The following is a 27,045-nucleotide window of genomic DNA, read 5'->3' as shown; positions in this document are numbered from 1 at the left end:
CTCTGGAGAGGTGTTGCAGGTCCCCCCTCACCCGGAGCGAGTGCCTGAGCTCAGCCCAGGACAGCGCGGCCCGCAGAGCTGCCACGTCCCAGCCACAGGGTCCGCCCTTGCTCTTGGGTCTCTGCCCCAATCTCGCATTCTCATAAGGAATCCCTGGGCCTTTCTATCAATGGGACATAAGACAGTGCCTTCCCTGTCCCCACGTCCTGCTGTGTTTCCCCTCATACATTTACCACCTACAACTTACTATACTTTCTACCTCTTTGTTTTCCTCTCTGCCTCCTCCCACTAGAATCTAAGTTGCATGATGGCAAGGATTTTTTAAAAATGTATTGCTCTATCCTCGCTGCCTAGAGCTTCACAGAGAATGCGCTCAGCAAATGTTTGTTCAATGAATGACTCTTCGTAGAAAATGAAGGCTTGAAGAGAACTTGACGATTTCCCCGAGAGAGAAGCAGTTCAAATCTGCCTGTCTTGGTATGAGAGTGAATCGGACTTTGAAGCTAAGCCCTTTTTCCTGTGTTCATGCTTCAAAGAGAAGACGCTGCTGATACCATCTGAGAGGAAGGAAACAGTGCATCACGCTGGGCCTGTGCAAGTAACTATTATCAAGACTGTCTTTCTTATAGACCAGCCTCCCAGGTGCTTTCCAGAGATGGATCGCTTGACTTTCTTCTTGGCTCTTCTTCACGTATATAAAGGTAAAGATAATGTCTTTATTTAAAAAATTTACTCCATTTTTTGGTCTTATAGTGTGACATGTTCAGAAATTACAATGCTCTTTTGTTGGCTTAGATAATTTTTTGCTTGTTCAGAGAAGCTAAATGTTACAAGGGCCCCTCGCCAGCAGCAGAACCCTTGTTGGGCTAAGGTGGGACTGCTGGCCTCTACCGTGGGCTCAGCCTGCCATCTTGCCAAGCCTTAGAAAGCTCAGACTAAGCTTCAGGCATCTGGGTGGCGTTTTGATCCTAAAGTCCACTTGAACTGATGGGATGTCTGTTTCAGCTCTAGGAGAAGACAGGTTTTGGGATACAACTATCAAACTTGCCGAGACAGTGACTCTGGAGTGTGTGCACCCGTTGGCACTCAACTTAACCCAGATCGAGTGGTTCAGGATGGACACTGCGAAGAAGGAGTCCATTGCCATTTTCCACCCTGACTATGGCAAGGTCGTAAGGGATCCCTATGTTGGTAGGGTGGACTTGTTAGAGTCGCCCTCAGCGCGCGATTACAGGATACTCTCCATTCGTAATGCCTCGGAGGCGGATGTTGGCTTCTATTCCTGTCTCCTTGATACTTTCCCGCACGGATCTTGGGAAAAGGTGATACAGGTGGTTCCATCAGGTAAGTGCTCATGTTATTTCCCTTTTGACTGACCTGCAACATTGGATTCTGTAAAGCCCAAGTAGAAACTATGAAATGCTTTACCATATTTTTGTCATGTTTTCTGATTCCATGTCTGTGGTGTCAGAGGAATGAAACTATGAGTTAACTTTGTTTTTCTTAATGCGCTGTCATCTTTGAGTAGAAGAAACATCTCCCAGATTTGAGTGTCATGGGAGAAAGCACAAGTCTTCTACTGCCTTAGCGATACGATGACACTACATTACACTGATGCCGGCAGCGTCTGGGCTCAGGAACCAAACGCCACCCCGAGTGCCTCACTCAGGCAATGCGGTGCCACCGACCTTCGCGGGGCACTCAGCGCCGCGAGCCTCGGCCTCCGGTGCCCACAGGCCTTTCTGCAGCGCCGGATCTGCATTGATCCGTGACTCCTGGGCAGGGTTCAAACACTCGCTGCGTTTTCTCCTTCATCCAAGTTTCACCAGAGAGAACCCTTCAGAAATGGTGGGCTGTCATTTCAGAAAGAACCTGATGATTTGCAGTGTTGTCTTTGTACCCACCCATAACTGCGGTTTGCCGCTGAGTGCCTTAGTCCTTCGTGTAGCAGCCACGTGGATTTGGTGTGGGGGGTTGGGAAAACTTAGTTTGGTAGCATTTACTTTTCATATAACCTTATGGTCGCTGCTCAGTCTCTCTGAATCTCAGGTTCCTTAATAGTACATTGAGTTAATGATATCATCTCTTTGTCAAATGGCTTAGGCACCGTATATTTCACGAACTTAGCCTTGGTAATCAGGGAATGGTAGGTATTATTATTATCATTATTATTTGTTATGCTTCTGACACAAAATGGCTCGTGATGACCTTTTCTGGTATTAGCAACAGTGTAAGGCAGAAAGTAACTTGGAACCATGTGTTTCTTGTCTGATAATTCTCCAATTATATTCCAAGTGAGCATCCAGAGAGTATGTGATATCTGAGATAGTGCTTCCTTTTTAAGAGATCCATATGATGAGTTGCAGTTATGTAGGCTAAATCCATCTTGAGAGCAAAAGTATAGCGAGTGACTAGTTACTGGCAGTGTATTGAATTCTGGAAATTTACTAAAAGAGTAGAATTCGGGGCTCTTATTGCACTTACCTACACAAATGGTAACTGTGAAGTGATATGTTAATTAGCTTGACGGTAGTAACCATTTCCCGACAGGCTAGTGAGGGTGCCCCCCTCACCTTCGAGACTTGGAAGACTTCATTTTTTTAAACTAAGAATGACACTGAATTAAAAAAATATATAGTAGCTGTATTTCAAAATGAACCTTAGCTGTATTTAAATTTTCCCTTTATGAGATCTATTAATAACATATCAGGATCTGGACACACAACGTGTGTGTATAATGTGAAGGGATAGCCGGCGAACTATTTAATGATAGAGGAGTGGACCCTGGGTCCAGAACCCTCCTTTGCCAACTAGGTGGCAAGGGATTCAGAAGGGTGACGGGACTCGTCTCAGGCTCCCTCGGTGTATGGGGTCCCCCTCTTTACCAATGGCTTGTTCTGCAGCTGGAGCTCGGTCACTGTCTGACATGGATCTTCTCATGTGACCCTCACTGCACACTGGGAAGTGGTCATGACCTTGGCTTTCCAGGTGTGGACACCGAAGTGCAGTGAGGTCCAGCAGCCAGCCCAAGTTCTCAGGCTTCGTATGTGCCCCGCCAGATCAATGTGCAATGTGAGGATGGAGAATGATGACTTGAGGGGACTCAGGGGCCCCCGGGGCTCTCAGAGGAGAGACATTGACCACTCTACAGCCTTTCTGCCCCCTCCCTCTCAAGCCTTCAGCCCGGAGTTGAAGAGCAAACTGAATGCTTTATTCTGAATGGCACCATTAACGCAAAATGATGTTAGAATGTGTGTGAACTTCAGAACAGGCATTCCTCGGGCAGAAAGTGATTCAGAGAATTTAAGAGGAAGGAAGGCTGCATTTATTTACTGCTCCTGGGAAGACATGCCAAGGTGACCTGGGAGGTAACATTTCAAGGCTGCCCTTTCGTGGCTGTTTGTGGTGGGAGTGGAGTCGTGGAGAAAATGACCGTAACCCATGTGTCTCTGGCCTCACTGGTCAGAGCAAATGTAGTTGTGTTATGGAAGTGTCCTCCAAAATGGGTGGCCTACCCAGAGTACTCCACCTCCTCACTCTTGCTGGGTGCCCACCGGGTGCTAAGTAAACACATGTCATCCCACGTAATCCTTATGAAGCTCCGTGGGGCGGGGGGTGGTAGGCGTGCCCATGATGCAGATGAAGAAACTGAGGCTCAGCATCATCAGTGAACTCAAGGTCACCGAGCTGCCCAGCTGCAGCACCAGGCTGAAACCAGGTGATGCCTCTGAACGGGCCGGGAATGATCTGCTTGACTCCAGCAGAGTGAACCAGAGTCTCAAGGGAGGAGCAGGCCATGCTGGACTTTAGCGATGGGGAGGGAATTTTTTAAGTTAGAGGGGCTGGGGTGAGAGGAGAGGAAATAGAGAAAGAGGGGCATCTTAGGGGTTGCAGGTGCTACGGAGGGGCACAGGGAGGTTCCAGCTCCTGCAGGGGACAGAGAACAGACCCATCTGACAGGCACAGAGCTTGACAGGGCGGGGCTCTCACCCCAGGCTCTGACACCTTTGCTGTCACCAGGGGTGGCCTGAGATGTGGCCTCAAGGGCGAGGAAAGAACTGTGAGAATGGGCCCCTCTCCCTGCCCACACCCGCAAAAGGCCTCAGCATATGGTATGTTGGGGTTCCGAGTAACATTTTACCTGGCGGCTTCTATGTTTTCAAAGGCTGTGAAGCAGTGGAATGTCAGAGAAGGTTCTGGAACGTTAGGGCACTGGACTTCCCTGTGCCTAATAGAACGTGAGCCTGGCTCTGTCGTGGGGACCACTGGAGTCCTTGGACGATCGTCAGAGAGAGGCGCTTGGGAAGCCCAGGCTGGTTACCACCAGGAAGGCTCAGCTCGTTGCAGCCCCACAGAAGGGAAGAATTTAAGGGCGGGCGAACCAATAGTACTTTACCTATTGGCACCCTCACCCACTGCCAGTCAGAGTATAAACTGGAGCATCTGTTGTTTCACTGGTATTGGTAATCTTCAGGGTTCCCCAGAAAAATAGAACCAATAAGACGTGTTATACATAGAAAGAAACTTGTTGGAAGGAATTGGCTCATGTGATTATGGAGCCAGGCCAGCCCCCATCTGCAATGTGTGCAGACAGGAGCGCGCACACGCGCGCGCATGCAACACGTGAGTAAAGACTGTTCTGGCAGATGTTGCATCTCAGCTGTTTTTTATTTAAGAAAGAGAGAAGAGAGTTAATCGTGCCTCTAAGAAATAGTCAACTGATGAAACAGAAACATTCTAAAGGCTTCGAAATCCCCCCCGTTCATGAAATCAAATAGCATATAGAGAAAGCAGGTGGGAAAGAACATTTTGGGCCCTGCGGAGAGCCAGGCATGGCCCCTGCCCTTCTCACAGGCAAGGCGGATGGGCGTGCTGGCCAGGGCTGCTTCTGTTGACCGGCTTCCCGTTTGCTAAGGCAGGGAGGGGCAGGCTGGAGGGCACATGCCACCGGGAGAGTCAGCGCGCAGGCTCAGGGGGAAATCTCGGTCATCAGCAGTCAAAGAGAGAGGAGCGAAGAAACCAGCACCCAAACAAGGCAACCGTGGCTTTAGGGGTGCGATGAAATTCAGTACCGGGACGGCTGAGGAAAGGGATGCACAAGCACAGGATGTGGCTGGGTTTCCTGAGAGTTGTTGCTTCTGTGTGTCCAGCTCGGTGCGTAGGCCTGTGCTATAAAGGTCTCGGCTGCCTCGGCTGCCTCGGCTGCCTCGACTGCCCCTCCTGCTCCGAGGCCCCGTCCTCTACCCTCATCCCGCAGAGTCAGCAGAAGAGACTTTGCCTTCCAGGCTTATTCCGAGATGCGTTCAGGCTGTCCAGAGCGGGGCGTGACATCGGCTGTGGCCTTCGCAAGCAGCCGTTCCGTTTACTCCCCTTCTGGACGGCCTCCCCTTCTTTTGGTGGCTGCTTTTACATCCCTGGGGTAGGGGCGCGTTTGGCTGAATGGCTGGAGAATGAGCCACAGCTGACATTTCTCTTGGAGATGCTCTGAGTGCGGCCGAAACAAGAGAGTCCGTGGGTTTTCGTCCTCTAACTTTCAGAAACCAAGATGGTTCACGCCTCTTAGTCTCTTTACCACAACTGCCGTTTCCCCAGCACTCAGGGCGGTTGCCCCTGATGGCAGAATCTGGGCCACGTTTCCTCTCCGGGGCGGGCCACAGCAGTGTGTGGGTGTGAGGGCGGAGTGCGGAGCGTGGCTTTAGGGACCTCAGCCCCCCGCAGACTGGGGGAGCTCAGCCCCTGTGCCCAGGAACTCCTGGGTCTGTATTCTTGGGGAAGAGCCTCTCTTGTCCGGATCAGAGCTGCAGACATCCAACACTATACCCGAGCTTCCTCCTGGAAACGCCTCGGTGCCCTTAGGGGGTAGGTGTCCGTGACCTTCAGAGACCTTGCAGGAATTTGCCCTTTCACCTATTGCAGTATTACCTGAGAGGACAATTCCTTTTGTGCATTTTCTAAGACACAAATGCTGGATTTTTGGTGTTTAAAATGAAATGATCAAAAAGGAAAAATAACCAGAGAACGGGGAAAAGCGAAGCCCTCTGCTCCCCCGAGGCCGGAGGGCCCCTCGGTCTGCTTTCCCATTGAGCCCGCGCGCCCCGGCCAGCACAGCTGGCACTGGGGAACGGAGGCTGAGCTGTGCTCCTGTTCATGGCTTTTGTTCCTGTTTGGTTTTATATGAAGTGGACCTGGCAAGCAGGGTGGATTTCTTCTCATTCGGAAAAGTCTCTGGAGACAGTTAAGATTTTGAGACCATTAAGAATCTTAAGACTATCAAGTCAATCCTCGGGGATCAAGGCAACATTATTCCCCCAGGGCGACTTCTGTTCCGCTGTCTCCACAGTCGTTTTAATTAAATAACTCAGCTGACGGGGCGTCTGGCCCTTCCACGGAGCCATTCCTCACAACTCAGTAAATCTCAATGTGGGAAAGTTTTCCCTGGCTTCACCTATTTAACCAACCTACCTTTCTTTTTTTAAAGTCTTCTTCATAATCGGCCCAGAGAGAAAGGCCTGCGTTCCACAGATGCCTGATGTATACACACTCTCTAAGGACGGAGATCTGATGTCAGTATTCACATTCGCGAGCCCTGTAAGTGGCTTCCATGGGCCGTACCTGCTGATGTCAGTGGGGTGTAGACTGTGGCCGATGACAGTCACATCCGGGCGTGAGTTCTGTGAGCACGGAAGTGTTCATCGAGCCAGCAGAGTCCCTCAGAGACTCACATTCTCATTTTAGCAGAGCGGCTCTTGGGGACCTGTCTGCCCCATCTCTTGGCAGCCTTCGCGTTGTGTATGCTCCAGATGCGGACAAGCCCCGGGTAGCCAAGTGGAGGGGGTGTGTGCATTTTCTAAGTGTGTGGGACAATTTCCTTCCTGACATACAAAGAACCCAGAACTTCAGAAAGATTTAGGGCATCTGAAGTTTCCTTTTCCCTGGTTTTAGTTACCTGCAGTTAACTGCTGTCTGAACATAGTAAATGGACATTTCCTATGCAGTTCATAAGTGTTAAATTGCACACCATTCTGAGTAGCTCTCTCTCACCTGGGACGTGCGTCATCTCTTTGCCCGCATTTCCACAAGCTTGTGAGTCACTTGGTAGCCATCTCAGTTGTCAGACCAACTCTGTTCAGGTAAAGCTTATAGTGGCCTCACGCTGGGGCCCAAGGCCCGCGGCGCTCTGCTCCCTCCGTCGGTCAGGTCTGCCCCGCCCTACCTCGCAGAGTCCAGGAAGGGCCAGTGTGGCGCCATCGGAGAGCAGGAGACAGAGGCCACAGTCACGTGGCTTTTACTGCAGCATATTCTTATAATTGTTCTATTTTATTGTTAGGTTCTGTTTATGTCTTCCTATGCTTGATTTATAATATAAACTTTACCCTAGGCGTGTACAGAGGTTTCAATAGCATCTGTGCTGTCGGGCATGCCCCGGGGTGTTGGACTGTACCTCTGCAGGTAAGGGCGGAGCTACGCACCATTTGTCATCTGAGAAACTGCCGGATGGTTCAATTATTGTCTCCAAGACCAAGCTCAGTAACAGCGAATGAGACAAAGGAGACTGTTTTGCCCATCCTATTAGCTTATGAGGTCACATTTCTCAAAATATCTCTATTATATTTTAGGGAACACGGTTGCTCATTAAAGAGGTATAAATAAAGAACCTTTATGTAAAACAGTTAACTACAATGTTAATTCTTCCTCCCATGTCTCTTAGATCCTAGAAGTGGTCCCTAAAAGAATAGACATCTAATAACATGGAAACATTCCCAATGACTGGCAGTGCGCTTTGCTGAGCAGTTTCATATTTAACACAGTCTGATGAATATGTCCCCCGTGGAAATAGCAGACGTGCACCAAAGAGCAAAATTTTCAACACTGTTGTTCAAATGACACTTTGAGGTAGTAAAGTCAGCTTTTGGTTGGATGAATGTTGGTAACAGTAATTTTAAAACTTGTGTAAACCCTTTCTAAATCCTTTGGCTAGGCATTTACTTTTTGCTGTGAGAAGGTGCGATGAGTAAGAAGGTCTTTGTTTGCGAGTAGTTTCTAATCCACTAGGGGAGGTTTGTACTATCCATTATGTAAATGTGGGGGCCAAGTCCCCATAATGCAGAGTGGAATTTGTCACACAGCATGGGACAACGTCAGGGGAGCTGAGAGGTGACAGAAATTCCTTCCGGCCTGAGGGAAACATGGAAGGGCACCAGGTGGGAAGTCTGAGCATGATTCTAGAAAAACATCACAGGTAAGGGAAACGCTCTTATATTTGGGACGCGTGGAAAATACCATTGGTCACAGGTTTGGGGAAAGGTCCGTGGGGCGAAGGTCTGGCTTTTGGACTTCATCTGGTGGCTCACAGAGTTTTGCGGTGGTGGAGGTCACGCGTGGGTCAGGGTTGCACCTGTTATGCGCCAGGGCTTCTCGTCCCAGGGATCGGGGCAAGGTTCCCGAGCCGTCCCCGGAGGCGCGCGCGGCAGGTGGAGGGAGGGCATCTGTAAGGGAGAGAAAAGGAGCAAGCGAGAACAGCCTCCCCTCCCCACGGTCCCATGGTGCCGGGCCTGGCGCTTGCCCTGGGGGGTTTCATTAGGCGTTTGCTCAGTGAAACAGCAGGAGGATGGGGGCGGACAGAGGGAAGCGCTGCCTCCATGGAAAACCGCCAGCTTTGACTCCTTGTCAGGACCCAGGAAACGTGTGCATCCCACACATGATGAAGTGGAGCAGGACGGCCTCTTAGGAGTACCTTCCCAGACGTCTAAAGGACATTTATACTTTGGTAACATTTATAACCCATGATATGACAAACATATCAGTTTGACGTATTTTTGGTGTACATTTATTTCCCCAAATAGTTCAATTATTTATACCTAAACAATTAGGAGAAGAGATTTTTCACCCTAAATATATTCTTCCCATGGGGTGTTGATTAAAATGTATCTACCACTTTTCTATATCTAGTTTACTAAGATACTTTGGCCATTCATCCCATTAGTTTGTTATTTCCCCACCCAGAATAGTTTACTGTCATTTGTGAGGCTTTGCTATCATGATTTATGAGCAAATCATGTGCAAATATATTAAGTTTAGTGCATTCATGTTTGTAGAAGAGTTATTCATAATAACCAAAAGGTGGAAGCAACCCAGGTTTTCATCAAGGGATGAGTGAATAAACAAACTGTTGTATAAATGCACAATGGATTATAATTCAGCCTTAAAAAGGAAGGACGTTCTGACACAGGCTACAACGTGGATGAACCCTGAGGACATTATTCTAAGTAAGCCAGTCACAGCAGGACTGGTACTGCATGATTCAAATTCTTCGAAACATAAAGTAGGATGGTGGTTGTCACGAAGTAGGGGTGGGGGAAAGAGCAGTTGTTTAATGGGTACAGAGTTTCAATTTTGCAAGGTAAAAGGGGTTTTGGAGATTGGTTGCACAATAATGTGAATGCACTTAACACTACTGGACTGGACAGTTAAAAATGTCAGGATAGTAAACTTACATTATGTATATTTTATCACAACTGAAAAATTTTAACATATATATTTGATGTTGGGTTTAGTTCCAGGACCAACCCATAGGAGAGTTCGCTGTTAACAATGATCTATTTAGAGAAAGTGCAGCTATCTATTGTTTTGTTTTTTGTCTTCGTGACAGTAAGAATGAAGGTAGATTTCTTCTAACTAGTCCGGTGATGTTAGGAAAGTCCCTTCCTTTTTCTGAGCTTCAGTTGATTCATCTGTAGAATGGGAATGATAATATGTGCCTTATGGGCAGGCTTGAGGATTAATGAGATGCTGTGTGTCCCTAGCACAGAGCAGGTGCTCAAAGCACGGCTGTTCCACGGAGTTCCCTGTCCACGTTCCTAGAGGAATGAGATATTCTTGTTCAGTGTGAAAGAGCAAGAGTCATTTCCACAAACACGTATTACCACTTGCCAGGGGCTCCTCCAGGAGCCAGAGATGTTCCAACGAGTGAGATGCTGCAGCTCGTGCCCTTGTCTCTGCTCTGCGCTGGGACGGGAGAGAGAGTCAGTGCATCAGTGTGTGCAAGTGCCCTGCTGGGGATCAGCGATGAAGGAGGCCACTAGAGCTCTTAGAGGGACTGTTGTCTTTCCTCAGCGTTCAGCTTGGGGGTGAGAGGGTGTCTGACAACTGCTGGAGGCATAAGAGTTGGCCCAGGAAGGAGCAGGCGAGGCTGTTCACTGCCGGGGAAACAGCATGTGCAAGGAAAGGTCCAGAGAATGAAGGAGGAAGGACTCTGAGGGATTTGGGGCTGAAAAGTGAGCCCATCATCCCGTGATGGACACTCTGCGGCAACGATGGGGACAGAGGCAAAAGCAGGGGCCAACACTAAGTGGTTCTGAGTGTCAGGGGATCTCCTGGAGGGTCTCGCCCAGGAGAGAGGTGTCGGATGCCGTCGGGGAGAGCATTTCGTTTGCGAGCAGGACTTGCGGGTGGTGTCTGGGCAGGAGGCTGTTTTAGGGATGCAGGTGAGGGAGACCGGCAGCTGGACCGGAATTGGGCAATGGGGTAGAGAGCCGGGCAGAGGTCTGAGAGTATTCAGAAAGCAGGACCAACAGGACCCAACGATCGTCGGAGGAGTGGGTCAGGGAAAATAGCAAGGATGTCGGTTTCTCAACAGTGAGGAGAACGGGAGGGGTCCATTTGGGGAGGGATACGGCTTCGGGTACCTGTGAACAGAAAGTGGATGGAAAAATGTCAAAAATGTAAATAAGTTGCATCTCTCAGTTCTCCTTTGCCACATGATTTATGCCCTCGGCCGGGCCTAGGAGGTGAGTCAGCATCATCTTCCCTTGCAGAGAGCACGCTGCAGTCCCCATCCTAGTTTCTATCTGGGTGCACATGATGTGCTGTTCCAGCCTGTTCCCCGGGTTCCCAGCCCAGGCCGAGCCCCAGCAGCGCTCGTTTCTTACCTGTGTGGGGCTCCCCTCCTGGATGGTGCCGGGGAACAGGACTTGCTTGGGGGAGATGCTTGCTCAGAGGCGTGGCCGCCATTCACGAACACCAGCTGCCCGTTTTGTCTGTCAGGCCAGCTGGCCTCCGGCCCACGCAGAGCGGTGAGTGCAGGTCCCCATTCTTGGTGAGACCATTTTCTGTCCAGTTCCAGGTCAAGTGCTCATTGTGTCTTTACAGCAACATGTTACCAATCTGTTCTAGTGTGAAAATATGGAAATTCCCTGCACATTCGCTCCATAAAACTGGATCCACATTCCACCAGCGTCCTTGTCTTTCTTGCTTTATTCTCTGAAGAACTTTTGTGGGTGCTGTTTTTAAATGCAATGGGTTTCTCATACTCATGGTCTCTCTTGGATGTATTAAAATACTCTCCGGTGTTTATTTTAGAGTCTTGTTTCGCAAGATGTTTTGCAGGTATTCTTTTGGCCTAATTCTTTATACCTCTGGCTTCATCACTGCCCCAGTGGGATGGTCTTTGTTTTCTGGGTGCACCTTCATCCCAGGTGGCTGACTTGCTGCTTTAGCCTGAGGGGCTTTATTTTGAGTGCCTCACCCTTGATAGCTGTGGCGTATGTTCCTTCTGGACTCCCAGAACAGTGTTATTTAGTAGTCCTCATATTTCTTTTGCGGTTTTTCTCTCTTTAACTATATATATATATATATATATATATATATTTTAAACCAGAGTGTGTGAATTTTATTATTTTTATTTGTAATTATGCAAAGTTCCCAGTGATTTTTTTTTTTTTTTAATTTTGCTTTTCTCATTAGAACTGCCTTTGGTCCTTTTGACCATGACATGTGCTTCAAGGCGCACGGTGTCTATGTATGTGATCCATCCCACAGCACAGAATAATTTCCTTGTCTTTTTATTCCTGGTGGATTCAGGGACTGGTTTCACGAGCAATCCGGATGTGGGGAGTGCAGGGCTGTCTCAGGGCGGGGTTCTTGAGCGCGTGTGGGCAGCACGCCTGTGTGCGTTGCAGCGTCATTCCCAGTCACCAAGATTGGGAAGCAGTCCAAGTGTCCGTCAGTGGGCGAGTGGATTAAAGGTTGTGGCCCATTTACACAGTGGAGTACGACTCACTCATAAAAAGTCTTACTTTCTGCGACAGAGCGGATGGACTTGGCGAATGTTATGCTAAGTGAAATAAGCCAGTCAGAGAAAGATGGGTACCATACGATTTCACTTATATATGGAGTCTAATGAACAAACTAAATGAACAAACAAAATGACTCAGAGAGAAAAAACAGACTGGCAGCTGTCGGGGGCGGGAGGGGTGGTTGGAGGCTGGATGAGGAAGGTGAAAGGAATTAAGCAAAAATATAAAAAAATAAAAAACAACTCATGGCGAAGGTCAGAAACTACAATATGTCGATGACCGCAGGGACCAAGGAGGGTGAGGGAGGTAGAAGAGCGCAAAGGAGACTTAAACAGTGATGAAAGGAGACTTGACTTTAGGTGGCGAACACACAAGACAATATACAGATGATGGCATCACAGAATTGTGTACCTGAAGGCTATATAACTTCACTAGCCAATGTGGCCCCAATAAATTCAAAAAAAAAAAAAAAAAAAAAAAGAGCAAGTGCAGATAAATTTGAGTCCACCAGCTTAATCCTTCAATCTGCTCCATTGCGCATGATATTTTCTCTTGGTTTTACACGGCAGCTCGGAGGTCTACAGAATGATCTGTGTGCACCTTGTAAAGACGTGAAGTTTCTGCAGCACCTGTCAGTTTAGGCACGTCTGTATGCTGTCCTTTGTAAACACTGCTGTATCTATCCTCTAGGAACAGGTTTTCTGCAGTCTGAGGGCACACTACGCCATTGATTTTTATTGACTAACCTCTTTCCATCCTGCATCCTATGTGTCACTTCTGTCAAGCTTGTCACATTTCCACAAGTTCCCCATTAATCTATTTAATTTTTTTCGGCCTCCGGGATTTGTGGAGATAAAGTTATGGATTTCTGTTGAGGGGCTAAAGACGTCACTGGGGAACAGCAAATTTTTAAAAAGGCCAGAGCTGATGGGTGAGGACGCACAAAGGCAGACTGTTCAGCAGTGGCTGCTAAGACACGCAACAAGTCTCCGTGGGGCGCTCACCAGCCCCCTCGGGCCCCGGACCTGGCCGCCTCCACCCTCAGCTGCGGCTTCCTGACTCCTCTCCCGGCACTGGGCTCCATGTGCTCCCAAGGCCTCTGACTCTTCCATGCTCCCACCCCTTGGCGCCGCTTTGGGGTAGAATTAGGGGGACTGTGAAGGACCCCAGCATGTGTTCTCAGCACTGTGTGTCCTCATAATGCCCTGGGTCTGAGGTTCCCAGCTTCATGGGGTTCGTGGAGACAGGAGCCTGAGAGGCCTTTGAAACACAGCATTTCTAAATCAGGCCTCGGGCCCTTCGACATGAGTTGTTTAGTCTAACACGTTTGCAGACGCTCAGCGAACACGCGGCGCTTTTCCTCTCAACAACGGCATTCTCTCTCGCTCCCCCTTCGCCTGTATTAATATTTGAATAGTAATATTTATTTTCACTAGAATAAGTTTAAAATTTTGCAGTATCTTTGTCATATCTTCATCTCTGCTGTAAGAACCTTACGAATGCTTATTTTTCCAGGTTTGGGTAGACGTTTGTGCTCAGTTTCGTAATTGATAACCGGTCGTTTGTCCTGGGGAATGTCTTAGTTTTGAGTCACCCGTCATAAGGGGTAATAGAAAGAGTGAGGGTTGCTAGTGTTCCCTTAGTTGTAGTTATTCAAAACAGAAATGGGCTCTTGATTTTAATTTACACACAGGCGCCACCCAAAGCAAACCATGGTAATATTATGGAGGCAAATTATGCCAAACAGCTCTGGATGAAATCTGGAGACTGTAGGCCATATAATGTTTGCATCCTTAACTTCGGTTTACAGTTACTTAGACTGACTAACGAGCAGAAAGATGTGTTCACAGGATAGAGTAACGGAGGGACCCAATGGAGCTTCCCACTGGGCACATGTCTCTGTGACAGGAACACATGACCCCGCCTGTAGGGACGGTTGCGGCGTATTAACGACATTGGGCTGGGAAATGCCTCTGATATGACTGGGAAGCCGCTGCTGCCCAGGGACGCCCACCATCGAACGGCACCGTGAGATGCATCAACGACTAGCAGATGTGCGGAGTGCGGACGTGAGAAAAGACAGCATGCAGCCTGCGCCTTGGTAGCGGTTGGAGAAAGCTTCTCCGGAGGTCACGCTTGGGGAGGTTTTCAGGGTAAACACAAGTGTGGGGCTTCCAGCAGACAGAACAGCACACAGACGCCGTTTGGTCGCGCATGCAGCGCACGGGGGCCTTGCGCGGTCTGGCGAGGGCGGAGATCGCGGCCGCGGATGGACGGGTGAGGCCGAACGGGGCGGAATGGAGCTCCTGCCGAGTGCAGCTGCAGGTTTGCATCTGCGCAGGCCTGGCTGCGAAGAGCTAGACGCACGGTCGGGAAGGACCGCCTTCGCCAAGGAAGGGAGCTAGAAATGTCCACATGGTCTCCGGGTGCAAGGCAAATGCGTTTTAAGACACCAGTGACTGCTTGCAGGTACCTGGGACCAGGACAGGTGCACACAGCTGACTTACACAGCAGGAGCGAGGTGACATTTTCAATGAGAGGCCCCACAATTGGTAGCTTTAGTTGCCCACGTGGGAGCCATGATGAGCCACAGGATGTAGATCTATTCCAACTCATCATTTCGTTCTTTCTAATAAGACATTGAATCTCATTTCTGGGTTCAAACACTGACTCTACATGTTTCGCTAGCCATGACTTTTGCTACCGTATCTTTAAAATGACAATTATAATTGTGCCCAAAATGTAGGGAGAAACAATCTGACACCTCCTGTCAGATTTCAAGTACTTAGTACATATTAAATATTATTAACTGGTCAAAATAACCACATAAGGAAGAATGCCCCAAAGTTACTTTCTTTTGAAGAATGATGAGGAGTAGTGTGTAGAAACACGCAGGACATAGCTTTCATGAAAGTAAGAAAGGAAAAGAGTCAAGGTTTTTCAAATCATACAGAAATGAAGGAAGGGATGCATTAGGGAGGCAGTAAATGGTTCTATGGGTCCAAGAGCTATTCTTTTATCTTGTATCTGAGGAGGCTGTTGAAGGTAACAGGGTGTGTTTTCTGTGGAAAATGCCTGTGTTTCAAACCCATGACATGAAGCTTCATAGAAGTGAAGAAAAAGGAGACACCCAGGCTGCTTCGTACCAGACCGGTGGAGGGAGAGAGGTGCGTCCATTTGCAAACACTTTCTCAGATACGGAAGGCTGTTAGGTCACCTCCGGTTTTTCCCATTTCCTGCTTGGGATTTGAGCTTCTGTGGAAAGAGTGCACACAAAATCGTAGATGAAGGTAAGAGGATAGTTCACATTCCCTGAAGGTGATGAGTTGACTTTTTTTTTTTTAAAGAAATTAATTTTTTAAATCCTTATGCAGCGTTGGGTCCTATTCAGTAAGCTACGTATCCTGTCTTGATAAACAATTTCTTTGTTAGGCTTGATAATCTTGCCTTGGGCTGTTCTGCAAAAAAAAAAAAAAAAAAAAAAGAGAGAGAGAGAGAGATGAAAATGTGCTTTGCAGAGTGTCATTTATTTCACACAGAGATAATGCGCTTTGTCTCTTCAGTGTTTATTTATTCTTAAAACTTAGATAATCTTCTTGTCTTCAGTTCTTTCAAAACGTGGAGTCATTAGCTCTCTTTTGCTCCCAGACATTGTTTGAAAGGTTTTATCTGCCTCCCCTGATAGTCCTTTACATATTTTGGTAAAAATGAAATCTTTTGTCTTGTGTAATAAAATCCCCTGGTTCAAGGCTTCATTTGCAATATTTTAGATACTCTTTTTAGCCACATAAAGATCAATTTCTTTCGCCTATGTTTGAAAAACACTCCCTAATGGTTTTCCTGAGCTGCTTGAATTGCTCGGGCTTCTCCAATATTCTTCCTCACCTTGAGCACAATGGAAACAGAGAGGCCGCAGCAGCTTTTGGTTCTTGCTGAGAAATGGAGCAGCAAATTAGCTGAGATCATACCCAATACACATTCGATGCAGCAGTTGAAGCCTCCATCATCCAAACATTTACCGTTGAAAATTTTAACCTTATTCCGTGTTTGACATTTCTCTGCATTTCTCTCCTTTCTCTCATTCTGGTGGCCAGAGCCTCCCATGGCACCTTGAATTCTCAAATGCTCTTTCATTGTTTAGTTTCTAGGCTTTGATGGCTCCTGTGTCCCACAGAGCACAGCCACCTGCTCAGCCTCCCTGAGGTCTCACCCAGCCCCACACGTCCAAGCTGTGGAGCTAAGCGCATTGGCCAACACCCCAAGCCTTTCTCCTCTCCACCTGTATTTCCAGTGATCCCCCATTTGCAGCGGGGTGTCTGTCCTGCACGGTCCTGGGCAGTTGCCTGCCTCCTTGGCTTTTTGCCATGTCCAGTCAGGACTTTGCTTCTCCGCCTGGAACACAGCTCCTCTCCCCCGGCTTCCCACACTGCGTGTGTTAGATACAACGATCTGTTTAATTGTGCAGCTTCCTGCCTAGTTTATAAGCCCTGGAAGCTTAGGGACCATGTCTCTGCCTTATCTGTATCCCTAATATCTTCTTCAGTCCCTTACTAGAGGCTTTTATTTATTTATTTTTAAATTTATTTATTTATAGAGAGAGGGGAAGGGAGGGAGAAAGGGAGAAAAGCAGCAATGTGTGGTTGCCTCTCGTGCCCCCCTACCCACACCGGGGACCTGGCCTGCAGCCCAGGCATGTGCTCTGACTGGGAATCGAACCAGTGACCCTTTGGTTCGCAGGCTGGTGGGCAATCCATTGAGCCCCACCAGCCAGCTTGCCTTTCCTTGATGTTTTTAAACTGAGTTAGTGATTAAAGCAAGAGACCCTTTCATAAGCTACTCAGGGTAGCGATGGGTCTTGCTCCCGGTCTATAGCCTGTAAACAGTACCTCACTAATCTTCTCACAGACACTCCCGAGGGCTGGTTGGCCCCATGGAGGCTAACTCCCCGCAGTGCCGAGGACTAGGAAGCCGGTGCCACGCGGGGCCACCCTGCACGTGCCCGGCTCGGCATGGCTGGCACGGCGCAGACTCCGCCTGCTGTGCCTTGGGCCTCAGCTTGGAGAGGTTCCGACTTACTTCCCAGGTTCATATCCAGGGATTCCTGGCAATTCTAAAACGCCTTGCTTCCTTCAGAGTGATTCCCACCTACGCCACATGTTCCCCCTGGTACTTAAAAGCGCAGTGATCAGTATATCATTACTAGACAGGAGCCCTAGTCTTAGATCCATTTTAGTAGCCTTTATCCTAACAAGTTGTCCGAGGAATTAAAGGTGTGTTTATACACGTAAGTCAGGGCCTGTCTGACATTCTGGATGATGAGAGAGATGAAAGAAACGATATGGGAAAGTGAACTTAAACTAATGATACAAAATTGGATAGAAAAGTGTGTTAAATTTTTGTTTTATTAAAAGTTAGTGGCTAGATGGGAGGCACAGCTTAGGAGCAGCACAATGAATGGAGAGGTAAATATAGGTTGGAGTATGGGCATAGTCTAGTCTGCAGAAGAGACGTGATTTGGAAAAGCTTAACGGAAGGATCCACACGTGACCGGAGGCGGAAGGCGGTAGACAGGGACTGGGCAGGCAGGGTGGTGCCGGTGCAGGGGGTCCCCTCGCCCAGGGCTCAGAGGCAAGGCCAAGTGTGTGCCGTGGATTGGGGGGCCTGAGAGTGAGCGCGCAGACCAGGTGAGTGGTGGGCTGAAGCTGAAGTGTGGCGAAACCAGGGCCAAATCTGTTAGGTCTTATGATATGTGCCTAGAAGCTTGAATTTTATAAGGGTTCTGGGGATGCCTTCAAGCCTTTTCAGCAGGGACTTCCAGGGCCCTGCAAAGATTTCCCTGGCTATTGGGCGGATGGGCGGGGGGGAAGTGGGCATGAGCAGCTTCCAAGGGGGAACAGCTACCAAGCTGTCGCTCCGACACAGGGGGAGGTGCTCCTAGAACCCCAAAGAGTGGGGTGCTGAGAAGTGGGCAGATTTAGGCTCGTGGGGAAGAAGGGTACATCCGTTTAAAATGGCTTGATGTGTTGTGGGGACGTGTGTGTGTCCTTTCCTTTTTTCCTGTTTTTAGCATTATAGCAATTGCTTCTTCGTCATTTTTATATGCCATTCGCTGGCATATTCCTGCTTATTTGTTCTCCACGGAACCAGCTGGGTATATATAAGAAACGTAATGAAATAGATACTAAAATAAATAAACAGTGACACGGGCAGAAAGTGTGGGAAGAGGCAGGAAATTGAACATGCGGTGGTTGCCCTGAACGCACAAAGCTTGATTAATCAAGTGTCTTGCGTTCGGTGTCCTCAGCAGGTTTTCTTTGGGTAAATAGCTTTGCCTCTGGTCAGAGAGCCTTTGTCACACCCTGGTGAGCCTGGAGCCAGCCAAGAGCGTGGCTTCCGGTTGTCTGGGACCCAGGGCTTCGGGGAACACGGGGACCCCGTGGGGGGAAGTCTGAGGCTGTGTGCGGTGACCTGGTTGTATGTCTTTCCATCAGCTCAGAACTGCGCCATACTTGTCTTTATGTCAACAACACTCAGTGACCTCTGTTGAATGAATGACTGAGTGACAGAAGAGGTCAAGGTTTGCTGCCACCCGTTAGTAATCCGTCTTCCAGTTTAAGTCCCCTGCCCCACCCTACTCTGCGGGTACTCGTTGTCCTCTAACCTTTGGTCCCAGAGAGCACGGTGGCCTGTGCCCTGCTCCCTGTGACCTCAGACAAGGCGGGCTCCTGGCTCTTCGCTGTTGGCTGTGCGGCTGCCAGTCTGTTCCGGGCCGCCAGCCCGTGGGAACCGGCCTCCTTTCCTGCCCCTTGGAAGGCAATCTAATGGACAATTTCACACTAATGTGTCGGCGCCTGCCAGGAGCGGAGGTTGTTGTGTGCATTTTAACAAGGACAGGGAAAGAAATTGATTTCTAATTATAGGATTCAAAGCATCATAAAATAAGATATCTAAGAGCAGGGACCTCCTGGGAACCTATTCATCCTCTGTGAAAGGCAGCCCAGTTGCAGGGTGGGAGGGAAAGTTCTCAGTGTCCCGTGGGGCCCCTCCCTGGGGACCAGGATGGCGGCACCAGCCACGGGCCTCCTGCCTGCTGGGCTCCCTTCATGTCCACCGCCAGCTGGTGACTTCTCTCTGGGGCGTCGTGAGGACGCAGTGTGTCAGCACGTGAAATGCACTTAATGCTGGCGCATGGCAAGGACACAGTCAAGGTAGATTATTTTGCTTCCGAAATATGTTGACAACGTTAAAAGTGTATCAGACAAAATGCTTAACATCGTCTCTGGTGATGTTCACTAACGCAATCTGTTTTCTGGTTGGGGATGATTAGTGTCGGCGTTAACCTTTTGATTCTTTTTCTGTAAAACTCCACCATGCGGAAAGTCTACCAGAAATTTCCAAGTCTGAGAGGCCGGCTGCCAACACTGGTGTAGAGCACAAGCCAGTGCCCCCGGCCTGTTTGGTCGTCTTCTGTCTCACAGACTCTCGGATCTACACTATTTAAAATTGTTATGTCCCACGAATCATTTACTTTCCTGATCAGGGAAAGTGTCGAGCGGCTCAAAAGTGAAGACCCTTTCATGGACTTCAGCCAAGCTTGTGGTGCTGCCTTAGATGGAAAGCATCGTTCTCCCTCACTGTACCGTAATAGAGCGATTAAAGCATTTTTTTTTTAAATAATTAAAACCTATGAGCAAAAGGTGCTAGCCAGCCCTCATGAGCTTTGGGGGCTCCCCGGAACAGCCGGGGGCAGCCTGGGGACCGGAGTCCCCTGGGGCCACTGCAGTCACTTCAAATCCCAGGTCGTCCAAGGCCTGGGTTACGAGTCTTCAGACCCTCGGTGTCCATATGGGGCCTTGCGTTCTGGACGTGCTGCGGACCTCTTAGCGTGCATTTTCTGGGCCGAACCTCTGATCTGCTGTCAGCGCACGCTTGCCTGATGCAAGTTATTTCTTCCATTTAAACAAAGCGCCAGGCTTGGCCGGCTTCCTGACGTTTTGTCAGGTTGTGTTGTTATCTCTTGCAGCAGTTCTGGTCTCCCGCCTTATCAGTGCTGTTCAGTCAGGCAGTCCTTTAGCTTATTTTTGTCTAGTTTGGTTCCTTTCCCTCCGAGCAGCCCTAACTGGGGAAGGGCTTGGCGAAGACAGTGGATACCTCCCTCACGGGCAGACTTGCTGCCTCTGATGGATGCTGACAAAGCCCAGGTTGCTCCTGATGAAGTCCTTACCTATGTTTGTTTGCTTAGGCTGCCTCACCAAGGAGCCCGGCTTGGGGCTTCCCCAAGGGAGCTGGGCTGTCTCGCGGGCACGGAGGCTGGAAGTCCGCGGCCTGGTGTGGGCAGGGCAGCTCCTTCTGCAGCTACGAGGACAGCCTGTGCCAGGCCTCTCCCCAGCTCCTGGTGGCTCCTGCCTGTCGCTGGCATTCCTTGGCTTGCGGGTACTTGACTGTGATCTCTGCCGTCATGTTCACATGACACTGTCCCCGTGTGCATGTCTGTGCCCCAATTTCCCTTTTCTATAAGGACACCAGTCATGGATGCTGGATTAGAACCCGCCCTACTCTAGCGTGACCTCGTCTTTTTAAAAAAAATTTTATTGATTGATTTTGAGAGAGGGAGCGAGAAGCATCAATTTGTTTTTTCACTTATTTGTGCCTTCATTGGTCGATTCTTGTATGTGCCCTGACTGGGGTTCGAACCTGCCACCTTGGTGTATCGGGGACGACACTCTAACCAACTGAGCTACCTATCATGGCTGTGACCTTGTCTTAACTCCTGACATCTGCCGTGACCCTATTGCCACATAAGGTCACATTCTGAGGTGCTGGGAGTTAGCACTTACATATATGAGTTGGGGAGCATGATTCCACCCGTAGTACCCCTAAACATCATCGGAGCATTCCAGCTTCTTAGGGAAATGCCATCTGCTACTTTCACTGGGACCCCGTCCAGGGTGCGTCCAGGTGTTCGGGAGGTTGTGGTCCTTGTGGCTCCCCATCTGGTCTGCCCATTCTGGTCTGCAGAAGCTGCTCCACAGCTCAGTCCAGTGTCCACCAAGGCAGCCTTGTCCACTTTCTGTCTGTTGCAGGCAGAGCTGTGAGGGTGGCCCGGTCTCCCCTGGGAAACCCAGCCTTTGGGTTTGTCCTCCTTCTGCCTGAGTTCATCTGCCCACACGGCACGCCCTGCGAGCATCAGAAGCTCTTTCTCCCGCAATTGGGAATTTGTGTGTCTATTCTTTTCTTCCTTCCTTCCTTCCTTCCTTCCTTCCTTCCTTCCTTCCTTCCTTCCTTCCTTCCTTCCTTCTTTCTTTCTCCCTCTCTCTCTCACTGAGGTTAATGGATATAATATTATGTTAGTTTTAGGTGTAGAACATTATTTCATATTTGCGCATATATATATATATATATATATATATGATGTTGAAATGATTATCAACATCAACATCCATCACCATACGTAGCTACAAAATTTTTAATTTTCTTATGATGAGGCCTTTTAAGATTTACTGTCTAAGCAATTGCTTATCCTGAGAGTTCTATCTCAGGTCCCTTGAAAACCTTTCCCTAGTCATCATGCACTCAGTGTTGCATTTTGCAATTATACAGGGCACTTTATATTTAAGGGTTTTTAGCAAAGCTCCTGACCGAGCACACAGTCGTCTCGGCGTGGTCGGGGCGGTGCCAAGTTGCTGCTGTGGCCACGTCTCTTAGCTGGTGCAACAGTCGGGCTCCCGCAGAAGGCCTGTGGCAATGCTGCCTGTTTAATTTTTAGCCTTTTCTAAACATGAGAATGAGTGGTTGCCTCGTGCTTCAGAACCCCGGGGAAAGGCGTGACCGGGCAGGGCTATTGATCTGGGCATCATCCGCACGTGGAAATGGCGGGCGATCCAGAGGAGGCAGGACGCCACGGGGATGGTGAGCGGAGCAGGAGCCATGGGATCCTGGGGAACAACACGTTCAGAGACCAGCAGAGAGCCCTGGCCTGGTGGCTCCGCTGGACACAGTGCCATTCTGTACACCAGAGGATTGGGGGCTCGATCCTGGTCTAGCTTGCAGGTTCAGTCCGCATTTGGGGTGTGTGCAGGGGGCAAAGGATCGCTATCTCTCTCTCTGTCTCTCTTTCTTTCTCCCTTCCTCTAAAATCAATAATCGCATCCTCGGGTGAGGATTCAATAAGTAAATAACTAACTAACCAGCAGTGAAGAAGGGCCCCCAGAAGGAGGCTGGGGAAGAAGGTCAGAAAGGAGAGAGGACAAGCAGGGAAGACCCGTGTCACAGGGACACCAAGGGGTTTCCAGGAAGGCAGAGCAGCCACTAGTCAAGGTCAAGAGCCTTGTGACGTTTGAAGCACACAAGAGAAGCGAGGAGGCCGAGTCACAGGACAAACGTAGCCCCCCAAGAATTCGAGTGGATGGCAAGGGGTGGGGGCAGCGGTGGGGGAGGTCCAATTTCTAGCTGAGGACCTTGAGTTTTCCGCATTCCCGTGGATGGCTTGCCAGCTGTCCCTCGACACGTTTCTCCATTCCTGGTCATCCTGGAAATGGGTAGTTAGATTTAGAGGCTTGTTCCGTGTCTGGGCGAACTGTGTTGGTGAGGCCCCTGCTTCCAAGGTGGCATCGCGGAGGCTTGAGTGCTTCTGTGTGGATTTGCCTGGAGTCATTCATTCATTCAGGTATCACACGTATGGTTCTACACACGCTCCTTAATCACAGAGGTTTTGTGGATGTAAATTCCCCCAAGTCAATGCCTATCAACTGTCACGCGAAATTTCACATTAACTTTTTTCTAATCTAAACCAAGCACTGCCTACGAAGGACAGAGTGGTGTAGAGAAGGCTCTCCCAAGGCCTGGGCTTAGGAAGCTTAGTGTAAAGAGCACAGGGTTTATGCCATGGAAGAGCCACATGGCAGGCTGCCCAAACTGCCTGCAGGGCCATTGAACTCGGGGGTGGTGAAGGAGGACAGTGAGCCGCCGGGATGTGACCGTGGGCGTGGGCAGTGGCACGCCCAGCAGTGTCGGGGGCCCCTAGAGGCTAAGTGGCACCTGGAGAAGGCGATGAGGCATTTCTGAAAGAATGTTCAGAAATCATCTATCATCATGCCAGGAAAACTCCATGCAGAGCATGGAGAATTTCATCATGTTACTGTACAATACAATTCCCTGGAGGACAACGCACAGACAAAACTGTAGAATGGCCAGAGGCGGTGGACTGACAGCACCCAGCGCGGCCAGGCTGGGGAGCAGCAGGAACTCTCGTTCACAGATGGCGGGAGTGCAACATGGGGCGGCCACCTCGAACGATGGTTTGGCAGCTTCTTACAAAACTAAACACACTCTAACATGTGATCCAGCAACCATGCTCCTCGGGGTTTCCCCAAAGGAACGGAAAACTCATGTTCATACGGAAGCCTGCACGTGGATGTTTCTAGCAGCTTTGTGCATCATCACTGAAACTTGGAAGCAACCAAGATATCCTTCAGAAGGTGAATGGATAAATAAACTGTGGTTCGTGCAGACAATGGAATATTATTCAGTGCTAAAAAGAAACGAGCTATCCAACCATAAAAAGACAAGGCGGACGCTTAAATGCAAATTAGTAAGTGCAAGAAGCCAATACAAAAAGGCTACATACTGTCTGATCAAGCCGTAAGACACTCTGGAAAAGGCAAATCGAAGACAGTACAAAGATCAGTGGTCGCCCAGGGTTGGGGGAGGTGGACAAATAGAGCATGTAGGATTTTTAGGGCAATGAAAATATTCTTGATGGTACTGTAACAATAGATACATATCATCATATATTTGTTCAAATCCATAAAGTGTGCAACACCAAGAATGAGCCCTAAGGTGAACTCAGGACTTTGTGTGATGATGATGTCAGCCTAGGTTCATCCATGGTAAAAAATGTATCAGTTGGGCGAGGGATATTGGGCGACTCCGTGCCTGTGGGGCAGGAAGTATAGGGGAAATCTCTGTCCCTTCCTCTCATTGTTGTTGTTAACCTAAAACTGCTCTAAAACTAAAGTTATTAAAGGAAAACAACAACAACCCCCCCCACAATTGATTCCATATTTATACTAAGAATTAGCATATAACTACTTTTTTAGCTAGATAGGCAAATTTAACTGGTTTTTAATATTTTTGTTTCTATTTTCAGGATTACATTGTAATCAAATGTTTTCCTTCCTATTAACTATGGCATTTCGGTTGCCCCTTGAAGTGTAATTGCTTTCCGAGTCAGGCTGCCAGGGTGCCCTCACGCACGTGGGTCTCCTGGGGTGCTGTTTTCAGGGTCGTTCTGTGGCGCTCGCTCATGCTGGGCAGCGGAAGTGGGTGACTGTGCAGCAATGGGCAGCCAGTGAGGGACGGCAGCGGCACAGCCCCGCCAGGGTCCGGATGCCCGCCCGGCACCAGCCAGCATTCTGTTCATCAGGGGAGGTTCGTGGGGGTGGACTCTGTGCTTCCAAATCGCCTGCACCGTCCAAACTCCGGTGCGGGGCCTGCTCCTCCCGGCCCCTGCCTGTGTCTGTTGACAGGTGGATCGGGGTCCTGACACCGAGCCAGTGCTGGGAGACCCTCCCTGCACCTGCCCCCGCGAGGACAGCCCCCTTGAGACCTCACAGATCTGGCCGTCCTGGTGGGTTTGTCTTCTGTGCAAACACATCCGCTCCTAAGAGAAAACTGCACTTCCCGTCCAAGTCAGCAGTATGTGGCATTGCTTCTAGAGAGCAGGTGTTGGCTAGATGAACAGATAAAGACAGTGTCTGAGACTGGAGGAGGGTGGCCGCCACAGAGCAGGAGAACGGGTGTGTCAGCCCAGAAGTCGACGTCAGAACTGCAGGAGGCGCACCTGCTTCCCATTCTCGGGTTCTTCTTTTCTGTTGTTTCATTTCCCTGACACCACATGCTAGTATCTGATTTAGCCTTTTGTTTATATTGCCCATCATTCTTATTGTCTCATGCTTCCTTTTCCCTGTCTAATTTTTTTTGTAATTTCTCATTTGTTTCCTTTAAGCTTTTCTTTTCTCTCTTTCTCTTTCTTTCTCCTTCCTCCCTCCCTCCCTCCCTCTCTCTCTTTGCCTTTCCTTCTTTCTCCTCCCCTCCCTCCCTCCCTTCTTTCTTTCTCTTTTCCTTCCTTCCTTCCTTCCTTCCTTCCTTCCTTCCTTCCTTTCTTTCTTTCTTTCTTTCTTTCTTTCTTTCTTTCTTTCTTTCTTTCTTTCTTTCTTTCTTTCTTTCTTTCTCTTTTTCTCTCTTTCTTTCTCTCTTTCCTTCTTTCTCTCTTTCTTTCTTTCTTTCTTTCTTTCTTTCTTTCTTTCTTTCTTTCTCTCTTTCTCTTTCTCTCTTTCTCTTTCTCTTTTTCTTTCTTTCTCTCTTTCTCTCTTTCTTTCTTTCTTTTCTTCAGGATTTCCTCCCTTTCCCATTCTTCTGCTGGCTCACAGCTTACAGATGCCATGTTTCTTATGCGCTCGCCATGTGGGTGGACTGTTACTTTCGATAAACACTCACCTGGTGACAGAGTGAGAAGCTGGATGGCTGCGGCTTCCTCTTTCCAGCAACTTCTGACACACGGAACCACTTTCTGAAGAAAAGAAGCTGTTGCGGTGGAGAGAAACTGTCCTCAGTAGTACTCTAGTTGAAGGCAGACAGCAAATCCTGTTGTGGTTTAGACTTTGTTCTGGTCTCTTTTTCAAGAGTGGCTCCTCTTCTCTCCTCTCTTGTCCTCTCCTGTCCTCTCTTCTCTTCTTTTTCATTGGCAGTCAGGAAAGTAGCTCCCAGGCCAGCCCTGAGCATGTCTGTGACACGGAGAGGAGCCAGGACAGATGGTCTTTCACGTCTCTGCGCTTTTTGTCTAGTGTCCCTGTGCTTGGTGACACTGTGACTGCCCATCCTACTTGACAGTAGGTCAGAATTCCCCATCAGCAGCAGCAAAGCTGTGAGATTAAACAGAGCAACATTTCCACTCTGGGCTCTCAAGTATCAGTTCCTGAAGGTTGTTCTCTTGATCAGGTGTGAGGTGATATCATATTGTGGTTTTGATTTGCGTTTCCATAATGATTAGTGACATCGCGTATCTCTTTATGTGTCTGTTGGCCAGTTTGTATGTTTTCTTTAGAGAAATGTCTATTCACGCTGTTAGCCCATTTTTAACATTAAATAATTAGTTATAGTTTTTCTTTTGTTTGGTTTTCTTCTTTTGTTATTGAGTTGTAGGAATTCCTTACACAGTTTGGAAACTAACCTTTATTAGATCTACAGTTTGCAAATGTTTTCTTCCATTGTGCAAGTTGCCTTTTCATTCTGTTGACGGTTTCCTTTGACGTTCAGAAATATTTTAGTTTGCTTGTCTATTTTTTTTCTTTTGTTACCTGCGCTTTTGGTGTCAAGAACTGCTCAAGAGATTGTTGCTAAGGCCAATGTCAGGAATATTTCTCCTGTGTTTTCTTTTGGGAGTGTTATAGTTTCAGGTCTTATATTCAGGTCTTCATCCATTTTGAGTTGATTATTATGCATGGTGTAAGGTAAAGGTCTGATGTCACTCTTCTGCCATGTATATGTCCAGCCTTTCCAAGGACACTTGTTGAAGAGACGACTGTCTTTTCCCAGTCATGTAGTCTTGGCACTCTTGTTGAAGATCAGTTGACTATATACATGTGGGCTTATTTCTGGAATTTCTAGTCTTTTCTGTTGCTTTGCAGTCCCATATTTTTTCCAATACCATACAGTTTTAATTATTGTAGCTTTGTAGTTTAGTTTGACATCAGGAAGTTTGACACCTCTATCTTTGTTCTTTTTCAAGATCGTTTTGGATATTTGTGGTATTTTGTGTTTCTCTATGAATTTTAAGGTTGTTTTCCCCTTTATTCTCTTAAAAATATTGAAGATGCCAAAGGGATTTTGTTTATGTGGGTTATAACTATCAATATTTACTGTATTAGAAATTAAAACCGAGCAAAATTTAAAAGACACGATTTTGTGAGCA

General features: G+C 48.4%; 1 protein-coding gene across 2 annotated transcripts in view; it reads left to right on the top strand.

The window, feature by feature from the left end:
• The first annotated feature begins 629 nt into the window (after positions 1-629).
• The window catches only part of CD226 (CD226 molecule), a 42,966-nt gene continuing 16,550 nt past the window's right edge, over positions 630-27,045 (top strand). For both annotated transcript variants that reach the window (XM_054583892.1, XM_054583890.1), the window contains exons 1-2: positions 630-701; positions 1,006-1,344. In XM_054583892.1, coding sequence (XP_054439867.1) covers positions 656-701; positions 1,006-1,344 — 385 coding nt within the window. In that variant the 5' untranslated portion in view covers positions 630-655. The remainder of the gene's footprint in view (positions 702-1,005; positions 1,345-27,045) is intronic.

The sequence above is a fragment of the Pteronotus mesoamericanus genome, unplaced genomic scaffold (genome assembly GCF_021234165.1).
Source record: "Pteronotus mesoamericanus isolate MK-2021 breed Mesoamerican mustached bat unplaced genomic scaffold, CSHL_Meso_final contig_74, whole genome shotgun sequence".
In the NCBI taxonomy this organism is placed as follows: domain Eukaryota; kingdom Metazoa; phylum Chordata; class Mammalia; order Chiroptera; family Mormoopidae; genus Pteronotus; species Pteronotus mesoamericanus.
The sequence above is the reverse complement of the archived record's forward strand: the minus strand, read 5'-3'. Positions and strand labels throughout refer to the sequence as shown.